Here is a 14,436-nt window from a genome sequence, read left to right as displayed (position 1 = left end):
TGTCACCTTGTTTAATATAGACAATAAAAATAATAACGTTACTTTTATACCATAGTTTTTCTGATGTCATAGCTGTAAATTTTAATTCTAGCCCATTATTGCTGCCTTAGAATAAATCCAGTGTCAGGAAGATGTTGTAAAATGTTTATTATTAGAAAGTCATACGGCTGTTTCAATTGCAGTACTCATGTATGTTTGCAAATTTTTGTGTTACTTAATCCAACTAGGGGCACAGGGGACATTACTGGCATTTGTTAGAAGGTGTATTTAGGATTACAACTTCAGTCTTTCACAATTAAAATTTTATATTCGTTGCTACGGAGACTCTCTGGAGCCTTGCCCATTCATTTCACAGAAAGAGAGGGGACACTTATGCAGGCAGTCTGGGAAATTGCAGGAGGACTGAATCATATGGTGTCTTGTGTCCTCAGCTAACTTTAACCTTTTTGTGTTTGTAGAATCAATCCTCAGCTCTAAAGGGGTTAATCTTACTTCGCCAAACCCTTATTAGACATTACAAGTATAGGCCATCATAAAACATCCATATATAAAAATTTAAAGCATATATAAACAAACAGCCATGTAAAATATATGACAAGGATTTTCATTGGGATTTCTTCCCACTAAATTGTGCCATCGACCATTCTAAGAGAGCCTATTGACAAAAACTCAGCCATCCTTGTAGTTATTTCTGGGTTAATGTCAGACAGATAGAATCTGATATTTTCATTGTGCCATGATGTTAGACTAACCAAAAAAGGGGGATAGCACGTGTTTGTGTAGCTGGTTGTACAATGGACAGTTGAAAAAGTACAATTCTAAAAAACAATAGAACCATTCCTACAAAGACCAAAAACAGTAAAGCCATTTCAACAGATGTACAATTAATATTCCATAAATGACTGGGTCATACCTAATGGAAAGTCTGCTTTAAAACATCCTCAGTTGTTGCCTAAACTTTATGACACTAGGCATCTCGATCAGTCATTGTTCTTCTGTGCTGAGTGATTTACAGAAAGAAAGAAAAAACAATTAATGTTTCCAGCTGCTAATATTGGGACTTATTTATGAGTAGATGGTTTACTAAGAGAGGAGAACAGGAATACTATATTACATTTTCCCCCTGAAACATAATTTCAGTAATTATGTTTCTTTCTCTTCTCTCTAACTTTATGATAAAATAGAAATATTCATTGCTGAAGAGACCTTTTCAGTACCTGTCGTCTTTCAACATAATATTTGGCATTTGTGGGATTATTATTTTTAAAGTTACTCTGTTATTCCATACATGTTGAAGAACTCTGCCAGATCAGGTTTAATAACCATATACATTTTCCAGGAATTAAGCAGGACCAAAGAGAAATCAGATATTCCGCTCACTGATTCCTCCCCAGAAAAAAGTGCAACTGATTTGGTTCTATAACTTTTTCCACAAACCCATGTGCACAATCACTTTGCCAAAAGTCATTTTGTCAGTGTAATCCGATTTATGTCTATTCAGAAGTAAGCCCCATTGAATTCAATTGGACCTCCTCCCAGGTATAGGATTGCAGCCTTTAAGTGCCAAATCATGCTTCAGTAGCCAAATTATATGGATTATACTTTCCCTGAATACTAGGCTGTTGACAATACAATACTGAACCTTGAACTATAGGTTGCATGTGTAACTTCAAGCTTCAGAGTTTCGGCTTTTGCTATGTACAGGTTTCAGGAGTGCATATACAGAGTCATAGCTAAAGGTAAAGGGTAAAGGGACCCCTGACAGTTAAGTCTAGTCACGAATGACTCTGGGGTTGCGGCGCTCATCTTGCCTTACTGGCCGTGGGAGCTGGTGTTTGTCCGCAGACAGCTTCTGGGTCATGTGGGCAGCATGACTAAACCGCTTGTGGCGAACCAGAGCAGTACACGGAAATGCTGTTTACCTTCTCGCTGGAGCAGTACCTATTTATCTACTTGCACTTTGACATGCTTTCAAACTGCTAGGTTGGCAGGAGCTGGGACCGAGCAACGGGAGCTCACCCTGTCACAGGGATTCCAACCGCCAACCTTCTGATCAGCAAGCCCTACAACATTCTGGGAGATAAGCTGTCCCGAAGCTGTTCTGAAACTGGAATATTATCTTTAACATGCATTACAGATATCAAAGTAGCTCTGCTTTATAGGTTATAAGAAGTGCATTTTAAACAGCTATTAGCAGCTGCTCTTTCTGCACCTTAGAATAAACATGGCCTCAACTGGTATTTATTATATTTACACTGGAAAGAGATTATACTTCAGTAAAATTATACATTTTAATTAAGTGAACAATTTGCAGTGATATAGAAAACCAAATAATAGATTTGCATGTACATATAAGCTATAGTGGCTAGGTAGGTAAAACCCATTATGTGGTTAGATTTTCACACCAGACACAGCTGTACAGGTATACATTTGAATAGTGTGGGGTACCATAAGCCCTGCCAAACAATTTCCCCACACCTTCATTCATGTTCACTCTGCAAAGCTCTCTTACCTTTTCTCTATAAAAATCTACCCATCACAGAAGTGGAATTTCATGTGGAAAGTAAAATCCCATTAGTCCTAAACCCATAACAGCTTGACCTAGAAGCAATGACATGACACCATTCTCCTTGCTATGCCATTACTATTAGCCACTCTTCCTCCACTATGCACCCATTCTGTGTGATAACAATTCAGGCACACTTTGGTAGCCTGTGGTAGGTATATAGAGTTGCTCCTTCCGGAAACTATATTTTTTTTCCATATAATTATTTGTTAAGAAGCCAAATAAGCATTACATCCAACTCCATACTCTCAAATGGTCACAGTGGAGAATATCAACAGAAGGCTTTAATTTCAATCTAAATTAGTGTTGTGCTTTTTTTTTTACCTTACTAATATGAGTTAGGATTTTGTGTCTATGCGGATGCACTTATTCATATTTGCAATAGAAACACCTTTTTAACTATGTTGAAATAGTTTCTGTGCTATTTTTTTCAAACCAATTATAATTAGTTTTGTAAATAGCATTTTCAAGCTAATGTAAATGACTGTGCTTCTTTTCTTTTCTCTATAGTACCCTCAATAACAACAACATCACTCGCATTCCTCTCACCAGCTTCAACCATATGCCAAAGATCAGGACCCTGTAAGTATTCCATTCTGAAATGCACGTCATTTGAATTAGCACACACAGCATTTTAGTATTTTTATTATTTGTTATTTAGCACATATTAAATAAATTAAATATAGTGGCCTAATCTGAAAAAAGAGTGCTGTGTTCTTGTTTTTCTTTTATTGAAATATGTGGAAGGAGCCATAATTGGAAGTGAGCTGATGTTGGTGGGGAGACCAGGAGCAGGGCCACCATGATGTTTTCATGGCCAGTCTTTATTCAGCATTTCCAGTTGCAACAGAAGCAGAGATTCCAGGCCAAGAAAGTGCAAGCCATAAGCTTGTGCAGCTTGATACATAAGGCACCCATTCCTGAAAGTTCGGAGGTCTAGGTTGAGAGTTATTTCTTGGATGAGACTGAAGCAAGAGAGACTGTGCGAAAACCTTGAGCAATCCTAGGGCAGAGTTGAATAGCATAGTACTAATACTAACAACAAAGCAGCATTTAAGGTGTAGTCCTATATAGGCATGCTTGTGACTAAATCAGTTGGGCATACTGATTCCACGGCTATAGAATGGCACTGTTCAAAGAGCACTTCTTTCAATAAACTTCATAACAATGCTATAAGTTATTATTATTATTTATGTGACATAGATAGAGGACTGAAGCAACAAGAGTGGTTTGCTTAAAGCTACTACCAATACAGCATTTAAACCTAGGATTTCCTGGCTCTCGGCATGCTATCTTAGCTGTTGTACTGCTTTAGGAGATTGGTGTAGTGGTGAAAACTGCTCCTGAAATATTCTGAAACCTTGGCAAATTAGGTAAAAGTCAAGTGACAGTGGCTTGCTGGCATATGTATATCCTTTCCTTGACATGCCAGAGTTATAATAGAGACTCTACAACCCAACAGGCTATGGCATAGAATTCAAGGCACTCTGGCCTTTTCATTGAAGCATCAAATGGCCAAGGACATTGCAGCTGTTCACATCAGGAGTAGAAACTAACCTTGTACATGAAAACTTGGGCTACTCAATTTGTTGTAGTGAGGGCAGAGTCATTGCCCAAGGTATCAGTTTGGTGTCAATCTCTACTAAGTCTGAAATGTGTCATGAACACTCCTACTTTTTGGCTACTTCATATCTAGGCTTTGCATCTTATGTTAATTAGAATAAATTCTTTTTAAAAAAAAAAATCTACAATTACATTGCCTCCTATCTGTGTTGTAAAATAAAGACTTTTATTGTTTAATTTTAAAAGTGCTAAATTCTCTTTTATGGGTTAGTCAAATATTATCAACAGTCATAGGATTTGCCTGTTTCCCTCCCAGTGTGTTTCATTATGAAGCCAGCTAATCTAGGCTTGTGAAAGTTGTGACCTTCCAAGTCAAACGCATCCTAAGGGCCACATACACCAATATACCAAGGGATCAATAGATGTCAAGGCTTTATTGTGTATCTCAGACTACAAAAAACAAATCAGAATCCAGAAGTGCTGTTGAGCACCTGGCAAGCTGCAGCTCATTGCTGAGGAACTTTTTCGTTTTGTAGATCACAAGCTGTACAAGTCTGATCCATTTGTAGAGGACCTGGTATTATAGCCAACAGTGCTTTTTTTTTCTTAAAAAAATGTGTAGAGTAGGAAACTCTCATTTTCCTACTCATATTGAAATACTGCCCCTCAATGAGGCCAAACTTAGATTCACAAAATGTTTAGGGGGTATGTGTACCCCTGCTTCCCCCCAGAAAAAAGCATTGATAACCAATATACCAGCAAAGTGGCTGTTGTTTGCCCATACTGGCAGACCGCCAAATTTAACAGTGGGTTTTTAGTTGTATGTATAGTATTTCCTTGTTTAAAGACAAATGCTCACATAAACTATTATTTGCATTAATTAATTTAAAAGTATTTTATATTTTTGAGCATTTTCCTTCTAATACCCTTGTGTCATCTCTTAGTTATTTCAAATCGATCAAACTGTGTGATAACCAGACCACAGTGTCTGCTGCCATTTTCCTTTTACCGGTAGTTTAATTTCAGAGATGGCTTTGTATGTAGCTCCCTGGAGACTTATATTGACTAATTCCCTTTTGCTGTAATTAAAGGGAAAAGGGGGGGAAGGAAGTCATAAATGGAATTTAAAGGAAAGCTTTTATATTGAATTTTGAGATTTAACATTTTATAATGCTAACCCAAAATGATATTCTGGAAATTTAATTTAGGTTGTGACTAAAAGGGCACTTTTTAAAACTAGAATTTGTATTCATTCCCCTTTTGAGTGCTATAAATGTACTTCCATCAATTTTAAGTAGCATGTTTCAGTTCATGTATACTGCCAAATAATTTGCAATAGCCATCTAGGCAGCCCTGCTCTTTATGAAAAATAGAAGGGCTGGACTATAACAGAAAGGTTAGATCTTTCATTTGATTTGTCATCTGTTTTGTTGCAGACATCAATGCCATCAGATGAATAAATTTAAGCATGCATGGTGGGGACAGATAGTATTTCCAGGTTCATTGTATTAGAGTGTTATTGAAAGATGATTTCATATTTCTAAAATAGAAATGTTTTTCAACATGATAGTTAATATTTCTACCCCTTTTAGCATTCCTTATTTAAAAGGTGTTAACCTAAGTGAATATTAATGGTCCTCTTGCAACCAATATGCTTATACAGAAAAGATTGCCCATTTAATAGGACTTGTAAAAGTGTACTGCATGAATCTCCCACATTTCCCATGTTATTAAGCTGTGTATTATCTGATAGAGGCATTCAGTTTAAGAAGACTTTCCTTTTTTATTCTGTTTGGTAACATAGTAATAAGGAACTGCTCTTTCTGAAGTGGTGGAATTACTTTGCTAGGATGGCCAGGAAGAGCTTTCTGTCACTTTGAGACTACTAAAATTTCAATTATGAGCTTTCCTTGTCTATGTTTGATACAGCACAGTTGATGAAAAATGAAGGGAAGCATATGGGTATGATTTAGTCCAAATTGGATTGATTATAGGAGTGACCCACTAGTTTCTATCCAGGCCTCTCATTATGGCTGAAGCATTCACTACCTCGTAGTTGCTCAGAGCCATCTATAAACTACATTTAGGGGTATCCATATCGCAGACATATAATTACACATAGCACATGTGTTAGCAAATACTGTGGGGCAAGGCCTATGTAGTAACAGAGCACCTGCTCCTCTCTCCCACATAAATGCATAGAATTTATAGTTGTTTACCATAGCCATTGCATACTCCCCCCCCCCCCCATCTGTTACATACATTACAGATAAATTTTGTCACAGGTTTATTCTGCCTTTGGACATTTCAGTTTTTAAAACTTCAAGATCAGGGTATAAGAAAGATATTTAATTTGAGTTTGACTTCTAAAGAAGAGAAATGGTTCAATATACATGTAGCACTTAATTATACTTTTGTGGTTATTAATCTATTAATTCTATGTTATGGGTTGCTGATTTCTTCTTTTGCTTCACTTTATTTTTTAATCCTTGTTTGTTCAGATCTGACAAGAATTAATTTGTATTGATCTGTTTCCCTTTTGATGAGACAGATATATTTATACAAAATATTGCCCTGCATTCATTTGTCTTCATTTTCTTAATGTTGACTTTCTTGCTGTAACCAGTGAATGAATGGTTACACATATATTTGTCTGTGTTTTCATATAAATAGATTAAAGGCAGACTAAAAAGACTTTGCAACAATTCACAGACACTCCACTTGTAATAGAGGCCTCTTAAATTACCTATTTATTTATCAAAGGCACATGGTTATGGCTTGATAGATTCCCCCCCCCCATGGACTGCTTTCCAGAATGTTGCACAATTTTAGCACAAATAATAATGTATTTGCAGTTCAAAACTTGAGTCACTTTGGTCACTGGAAGGGGGATGAAGGGAGAGGAGCACTTTTATACACCTATAAGTCTGGTCGATCGAAGAGGAGGAAGATGGTTATTCCTTTATTATGAATCATTTCAGTACTGTGTACATCCCAAAACATTGACTCTCTGAAGCAATTTCTTAGAGGATATAATTCTTTTGGGAATACAGTATTACATCAATACTGTATGTCCATATGTCTGAATGACAATAAGAGATTATCTCTTATCAAGTCAGCAGACTTGCAGTGCGACACTGCATGTCTGCCCAGAAGTAAGCCCCATCACATTCAGTGGGGCTCACTCCCAGGTAAGTGATAATACAGTTTTTTGTTTGTATCAGTGATGTGGTGGAGCAAAGACAGGCGGGGTGAACTGAAGCCACTTATTTCACAAGAGGAACACTGATGTCAACTCCTGGGGCACTATTAGACCATGTTCTGTATGTTAAATAATGAAGCATTTCTCAGAGATAAGCCCACCAAAGCTAAGTAAAGTAAATTAGGCTTTATTAGCATGCATGGCTAAGGGTTACATTGCTACTTATTTTTTATACATTTCAAAAAAGAATTATGACCAACATATTGCAAAACGTTACAAGGTAGTAAGCAAGTCTTTGAGCTCATCAGAAAGAACTCTTCATCAGACAATGTTCAGCAAAGCAGGGGCGAGGGGTGAAAAAAAGGCTGAGTTAGTATTCAAACTATAATGTCTGCATTGGTCAAAATTATCGAAAAGGCATGACTATAGGAGTTGTTACAAAGAGTACTTGCACTTCGGCATTTACCACCACACCACTGCTTTGTACAGATGCTGACACAACTTTGCAGCTATTAAGCTCCACTCTTGTTTCTTCTGCCTGCACATGAAATAAAATTGATTAAATATTCTTACATAGGTAAACAGTTGATTAAACTGTAAATGTAGTGGTACATAACTAACCTTCTCTGGATTGGGACTAACATGTCTTTCTAATCAGAACTTTACCATGAACTGTTTATGGTACTCTTTAGCTTTTGATGTTATTTTAACGAGTGTGTTGATTAAATTGTAAGTTATTTTATATTTAAAAGAATATAATATTCTTCCGTAGTCTTCCAGAAGCTACCTCTGTTGTAGTTTTGGAAATACGCAAATGTTTTGAAATATTACCATTAGTTAAAAACCATATAATTACGCTAGTAAAATATTTAACTGGTTAACAGCCATTACGGTAAATATTTCTAAAAAGTCACTTCACCATTCAAAGACATTGCCTGAATGAAACTAGTTTCTCTCCTTATGCCACTAAAACAAATAATTATCCAGTCTTTGATGAACAGATATGTGTGCTTTTAATAGTCTGCCCTGCAGGTCAGGCAACTTAAGCTTTACTGGACACAGTAAGTAAGTGAATTCTGGAAACTTCCCAGCCGAAAAAGGAGAAAAAAGCCTTGTAGGCCACTAGCAGACATACAAATCTAGAGCCTGTCGGCTTAGGCGCCACCACAAACCCAATTGCAACTGTCTTAACATAAGGCTCTCTCACATTCTTAATTTATTTCAGAGATGGACTAGACTGTGTTTTGCAGCACTTTATCTTTGTCAGTGCAATATGTAATGTTTGTCTGTCAAAAATGAGTGTTCTGTCCAACCCTGTCCTACTGAAATGACAGTATTGTCATGGGGGCTTTGCTTTAATGTCTCCCTGTCATGACTCATAGAATAAAGGATGAAGTATTATTTCCACATTCTGGCTACCTCATTTTTCAAATATAGAACTTTTTTCTAGACAATACAACACAAGGTTGCTTCAGAAGCTAATGAGAAACTACCTAAATTTCAGTGTATCGCTCGCTCATCACCGCTCTCACTAAACTTCAGATGTAGGTATATTGGTAGCATCTCTTTGCATGTAGGAAATTGAGGTTGAGATGACTTTGCCCAACATATTGAATTATTCTATCCGCTACAAATTTCACAATCTAGTGTAAAAAATATATGCTTTGTTGCAACATTACTATCCAAAATACATTGTTGGTTGTTTCATTAAACTCTGGTGTTTGGTTCACCTTTTAAACCATTATTTATTATTATTATTATTATTATTATTATTATTATTATTATTATTATTATTTGTACCACTCTGGGCGGTTTCCAACAGAGATTAAAATACATGAAAATATCACACATTAAAAACTTCCCTGAACAGGGCTGCCTTCAGATGTCTTCTGAAAGTAAGGTAGTTGTTTATCTCTTTGACATGAGATGGGAGGGCGTTCCACAGGGCTGGTGCCACTACCGAGAAGGCCCTGTGCCTGGTTCCCTGTGGCTTTGCTTCTCGCAGTGAGGGAACCGCCAGAAGGCCCTTGGCGTTGGACCTCGGTGTGCGGGCAGAACGATGGGGGTGGAGATGCTCCTTCAGGTATACTGAGCCGAGGCCGTTTAGGGCTTTAAAGGTCAACACCAACACTTTGAATTGTGCTCGGAAGCATACTGGGAGCCAATGTAGGTCTTTCAGGACCGGTGTTATATGGTCTTGGCCGCCCCCAGTCACCAGTCTAGCTGCCGCATTCTGGATTAGTTGTAGTTTCCGGGTCACCTTCAAAGGTAGCCCCATGTAGAGCGCATTGCAGTAGTCCAAGAGGGAGATAACTAGAGCATGCACCACTCTGGCGAGACAGTCCGCGGGCAGGTAGGGTCTTAGCCTGTGTACCAGATGGAGCTGGTAGTTTATGTATGTGTATATTTTTAAGCCCTATGGCTTACTTACTCAGAAGTACCATTGCATTCAATATGACTTTATCCAATTCAGTGTGTATAGGATTGTTACCAAATGGCAGCATCATTATGTCACTGAAAACCTGTGAAGTCTCGGTGCATTGAACACACAAACATTATTATATGACAGAGTACTGCAGTTGAGCTTCAAAATCAGTGCTTGTGATAGGACTATGCATATAATAAAATAGGAACTAGATTGTTTTATTATCCCTCCATTTCTGAAGACTGCAGATCTGATGTGAATCTTTTTCTATGCATTCTAGACGGCTTCATTCCAATTATTTATACTGCGACTGCCACCTGGCTTGGCTTTCTGATTGGCTGCGTCAGAGGCGAACAGTTGGGCAGTTCACGTTCTGCATGGCACCTGTTCACCTGAGAGGATTTAATGTTGCTGATGTTCAGAAAAAAGAATATGTTTGCTCAGGTAGTATAAATTTATCGTTTTGCTTTTTTCTGTTGTTTTCTACTGGTGTTCATGTTAAGCACTCAATAAATGATTCTAATGTTGCTCCTATTTAAATGTCACTCCTTGCTAGTTCCAGTTCAGCCATGCCCCAAGTACACTGTGTAATATATTTTAAATTACTATGATTTGTTCAGAGTCTTTTCTGAACTGCTGGTCTGTGTTAACAATTCTGTACTTAAATTGTCTTTTTTCAATTGTAGTCTCATATCATATTAATGTAAAAGAATAATTAACTAATAATGGGATGCCTTTTCTCAGGGGAATGCCTTCTGAGCTCTATATCTGACTAGCATACAAATGCAATGAGTAAGCAAGTGTATATGTAATGCTGGAGTTTAATTTAACACACAGTAAGCTTGTGTGTACATTCTGACTGACTGACTGAAGGAAGAAGTCTGCATTTTGTCCATAGGTATTATAATTATTAAAGTTTGGAACATGTAATCTTTCTTCAAATCTCCCAACTTATCTGTTTTGGTTGCTGGTTAGATATGATACTTAAATATAGGTAGCATCTGGGAGAAGTTGAACAGACATTTAAACTTGAAATATAAGTTTTTATTGATTGATAGAATAGTAGTTTTAGGCCACTTTTAGTGTTCTTAGCTCTGGATAACATTGATCCTGTGTAACAGAACATTGTCTGAAGTGTTTAGTTAATCATAGAAGATGTAACTCACTTGGGTACTTTCTTATTTTTAATGTAAAAGGGTAATAAGTGTGGGTTCCCCTGCTAAGGTTCCCTCCACTCCCTAGTTCGGAAGACTTGGCACAGTCTCCTTGCATTTTTGTTTGTTGAGTAGCATAAAGGATTGGTTTTAAAAAGCGGAAACAATATCCTACATTTTCAGAACTATACTGTGGTGAAGAAAGTTTACGACTTTTTTTGGCGGCAAGCACACCATACATGTAAAGCAGATTGCTAGGAACTATAGTTTACTCCCACAGACTACATTTCCCAGAACTCTTAACAAAGTGTAATTCTCAGGATCCTTTAGGAAAGACACAATAAAGTAAATTCAATGAAGATAGGGCAGGTCCTGAAAACACACATCTCAGGTATTAAAGGCCAGGGCAAAGAGGTGCAACTTTAAGTATCTCACCATTGTTGTTGTTGTTGTCGTCATCATCGTCATCATAAACAATGTGGCAAGTAGGCTTTGTTTTACACTGATATAAATGGCAGATTATCACAACACCACATTTTAAAATACTGATATCGATTCCTTTTCTTTCCCAGGTTCACATGCTGAACCTCCATCCTGCAATGCCAATTCCATCAGTTGCCCATCTGCTTGCACTTGTAGCAACAATATTGTGGACTGTCGAGGAAAGGGCTTAACGGAAATCCCAGCCAACCTTCCGGAGAGTATTGTGGAAATGTAAGTGCCACTTTGGCTTTCTGTGCTCTATTCCAGCCAAAGATAGAAAACTCATATGCAGCTTGCTTTTGATTTATTTTATTTTTTACCATCGGTTTATGGCAGTAACCATTTACCAATGGATATTCCGGAATTTACAGTGCAATCCTATTCAGAAGTCCATTGTGTTAAATGGATGATTAAATGGGATTAATATTCCAATCTCAACCTCTATTGTAAAAGTTACTTTTATGCATAATATGTGGTTTTTCAGTATGCACCAGGATGCTTAAGAATATGAGGCCTTTGGAATTTGCAAATTCCAAATCTTTTTACCCTGTACTAATATTGTGACATTAATTGAGAAACAATGATCATTCACACTAGCAATCTCCAATAAATTTACGAAGAACAGGTTCTATTCAACGAAGCTATCCATTAGTGCAGAATGTCTGCCTCTGCAACGGAACTTACTCTCCCCCTCAGCTCCTCATGTGTCCCTCACACTCTTCTCAGATCTGTTCCAGATGATTGAGGGAACCTTAGAACAGATTTGGAGAGGGCATAGAGGCCATGCAAGGAGAAGTAAAGAAGAAGATGTCATCGTGACAAGACAATTTTGTTTGATACAAGCCATTATTATTATTATTATTATTAGTAGTAGTAGTAGTAGTAGTAGTATACTGCCCTGTACCCGTACTTCTCACTGTAAATGAATCCAGCACTGCTCCTCCTTTGAAGCTCTTCCCCTCACCCCTCTGCTATGGAATGTACAGTGAGTGGATATCAGAAATATTTCTGGTTGTGGTGCCTAGAATTTTGAATAGACTTCCAATGGAATAGACTCCCAATCACCAGTCTTATTTCGGGATTCAAGATGACCGTAAGAGATTAGAGAACTGGGCCAAAACTAACAAGATGAATTTCAGTAGGGACTAATGTAAAGTTTTGTACTTAGGCAGGAAAACCCCACTGCACAGATATAAAATGGGGGACACCTGACTTGCCAGTAGTACATGTAAAAATGATCTATGGGTCTTAGTAGACCGCAAGTTTAACGTGAGTCAACAAGTTTGATGCAACAGCAAAAAAAGCTAATGCTATTCAATATAACTATAGTGTCCCAATCAAGGGAAGCCATAGTACAGCTCTAGTCTGTCAGACCATACCTGAACTGCTGTGTGGCACAATTTAAGCTGGATATTGAGAAGTTGGAATTTTTGCAGTGGAGGATGACCAAACCTTATGAGGAATGGTTGAGGGAACAGGGTATGTTTGGATAAGAGGAGAGTGAGAGGAGATATGATAACCATTTTCAAATATGTATCTGAAGAGCTGTCACATGGACAATGGAGCATGCTTGTTTTCTCCTGCTCCGGAGACTAGGACCCAAACCAATGGTTTCAAGATAACAGAAAGGAGATTCTGACTAAACATCAGGAATAACTTTCTGACACTAAGAGCTGCTTTGCAGTGGAATGGAAGGTGGTAGATTCTCCTTCCTTGGAAGTTTTTTAGCAGATGTTGAATGGCTATCTGTCATGGATTCTTTAGTTGAGATTCCTGCATAGCAGGGGTTGGATTAAATGACCCTCAGGGTCCCTTCTAACTCTTCAGTTCTCTGATTCTATGACTCTATAGCAATAGCATGCGGATAGAAGTTTAGAAATCTTCATGAATTTGTGCTGCAAATTGAAGAACTTGACATTCATGGCAATACCCCAAGGTTCCAAAGCTCAATTTTTTTACTTTCACAAAAGAGCAAATTTTGGTTTATCATAATGTATGTGAAACTTCTGTTTTTAGAAAACAGTACTCAAGTAAGTACTCTAAGACTTAGAGAATAGGGGTCTGGGGTTGGATTTTTAGTAACATGTGCCTTACTGTTTCTCCATATGACTAAATGATGGGAACATCGAAAGAATGTTGAGATTTGCTTTACAGATGGAATGGTATGCTGCAGCTGTACTACCAATTGCTGAAATTGAATTTCATCGAAATCAAATATGGCTATTGTTGCATTTAATGTGGATGCATCTACATTTCATCTTCTGGGAGTATTTTCTGTTGTTCTCATGGAGGGTGGATCTAATGAATAGCAATAGGTACATTTCATTGTGCAGTAATATGTCATTTTAAAAAAAAATCATTTGAACTTACCTTTAGAAATTGCAACTCGGTTTTAGAGTGCTGCAGTCTCATGCCTTTTGTGGATTGTGTTCTCCTATATAATGATGTGATGCCATGATTAACTTACTAGTTGGTCTTCTATCCTCCCACATGGCTGGGGAAGGAAATATATTATTATCTCAATTTGTGCATAGTGATAGCAAGGATCAAATATGCTCAAATATATTTCCACCTGCCTGGTGCCCATTTTCACAGTTCTGGAAAGACAGCTAGTAACTTGGAGCTTGCCAGAGAGCCCTCAAAGTTAGGACAGAAGCGGATTTACTGTGCCTACATCAAGCTACTAATAGGCTGTACAACTTTACAACTGTGCAACTTGTAATTGATTTCCTGCCTTCCTGCCTAATAAACATATTTAAAATTAAATATTGAAATATGACAATATTCGAAGGCATGGTAGGTTGCCATGTAGCCATTTACTACTTGATAAATACATCAATGCAGAACTGGAAGAAAGGCACACTTGGCATGATTCCAGTGATATACCTGACATTGTGGCCCACATAAATCACTTGCCTTGGGCAAACTGCTGATTCTCTGGGTCAATGGGATTCTGCAGCAAGCCTGAACGCTTTGCTTAATGATAGCTGTTGTCTCTTGCACATTATATATTTCACTCATGTTGCCTTCAATCAACCCCCCA

At 37.6% G+C, this 14,436-nt stretch overlaps 1 protein-coding gene across 1 annotated transcript in view; it reads left to right on the top strand.

The window, feature by feature from the left end:
* SLIT3 (slit guidance ligand 3) overlaps nucleotides 1-14,436 on the top strand; it is a 195,073-nt gene that overhangs the window by 45,119 nt on the left and 135,518 nt on the right. Inside the window, exons 4-6 of the mRNA XM_033141837.1 lie at nucleotides 3,077-3,148; nucleotides 10,037-10,200; nucleotides 11,483-11,624. Coding sequence (XP_032997728.1) covers nucleotides 3,077-3,148; nucleotides 10,037-10,200; nucleotides 11,483-11,624 — 378 coding nt within the window. The remainder of the gene's footprint in view (nucleotides 1-3,076; nucleotides 3,149-10,036; nucleotides 10,201-11,482; nucleotides 11,625-14,436) is intronic.

The sequence above is a fragment of the Lacerta agilis genome, chromosome 2 (genome assembly GCF_009819535.1).
Source record: "Lacerta agilis isolate rLacAgi1 chromosome 2, rLacAgi1.pri, whole genome shotgun sequence".
Lineage (NCBI taxonomy): Eukaryota > Metazoa > Chordata > Lepidosauria > Squamata > Lacertidae > Lacerta > Lacerta agilis.
The sequence above is the reverse complement of the archived record's forward strand: the minus strand, read 5'-3'. Positions and strand labels throughout refer to the sequence as shown.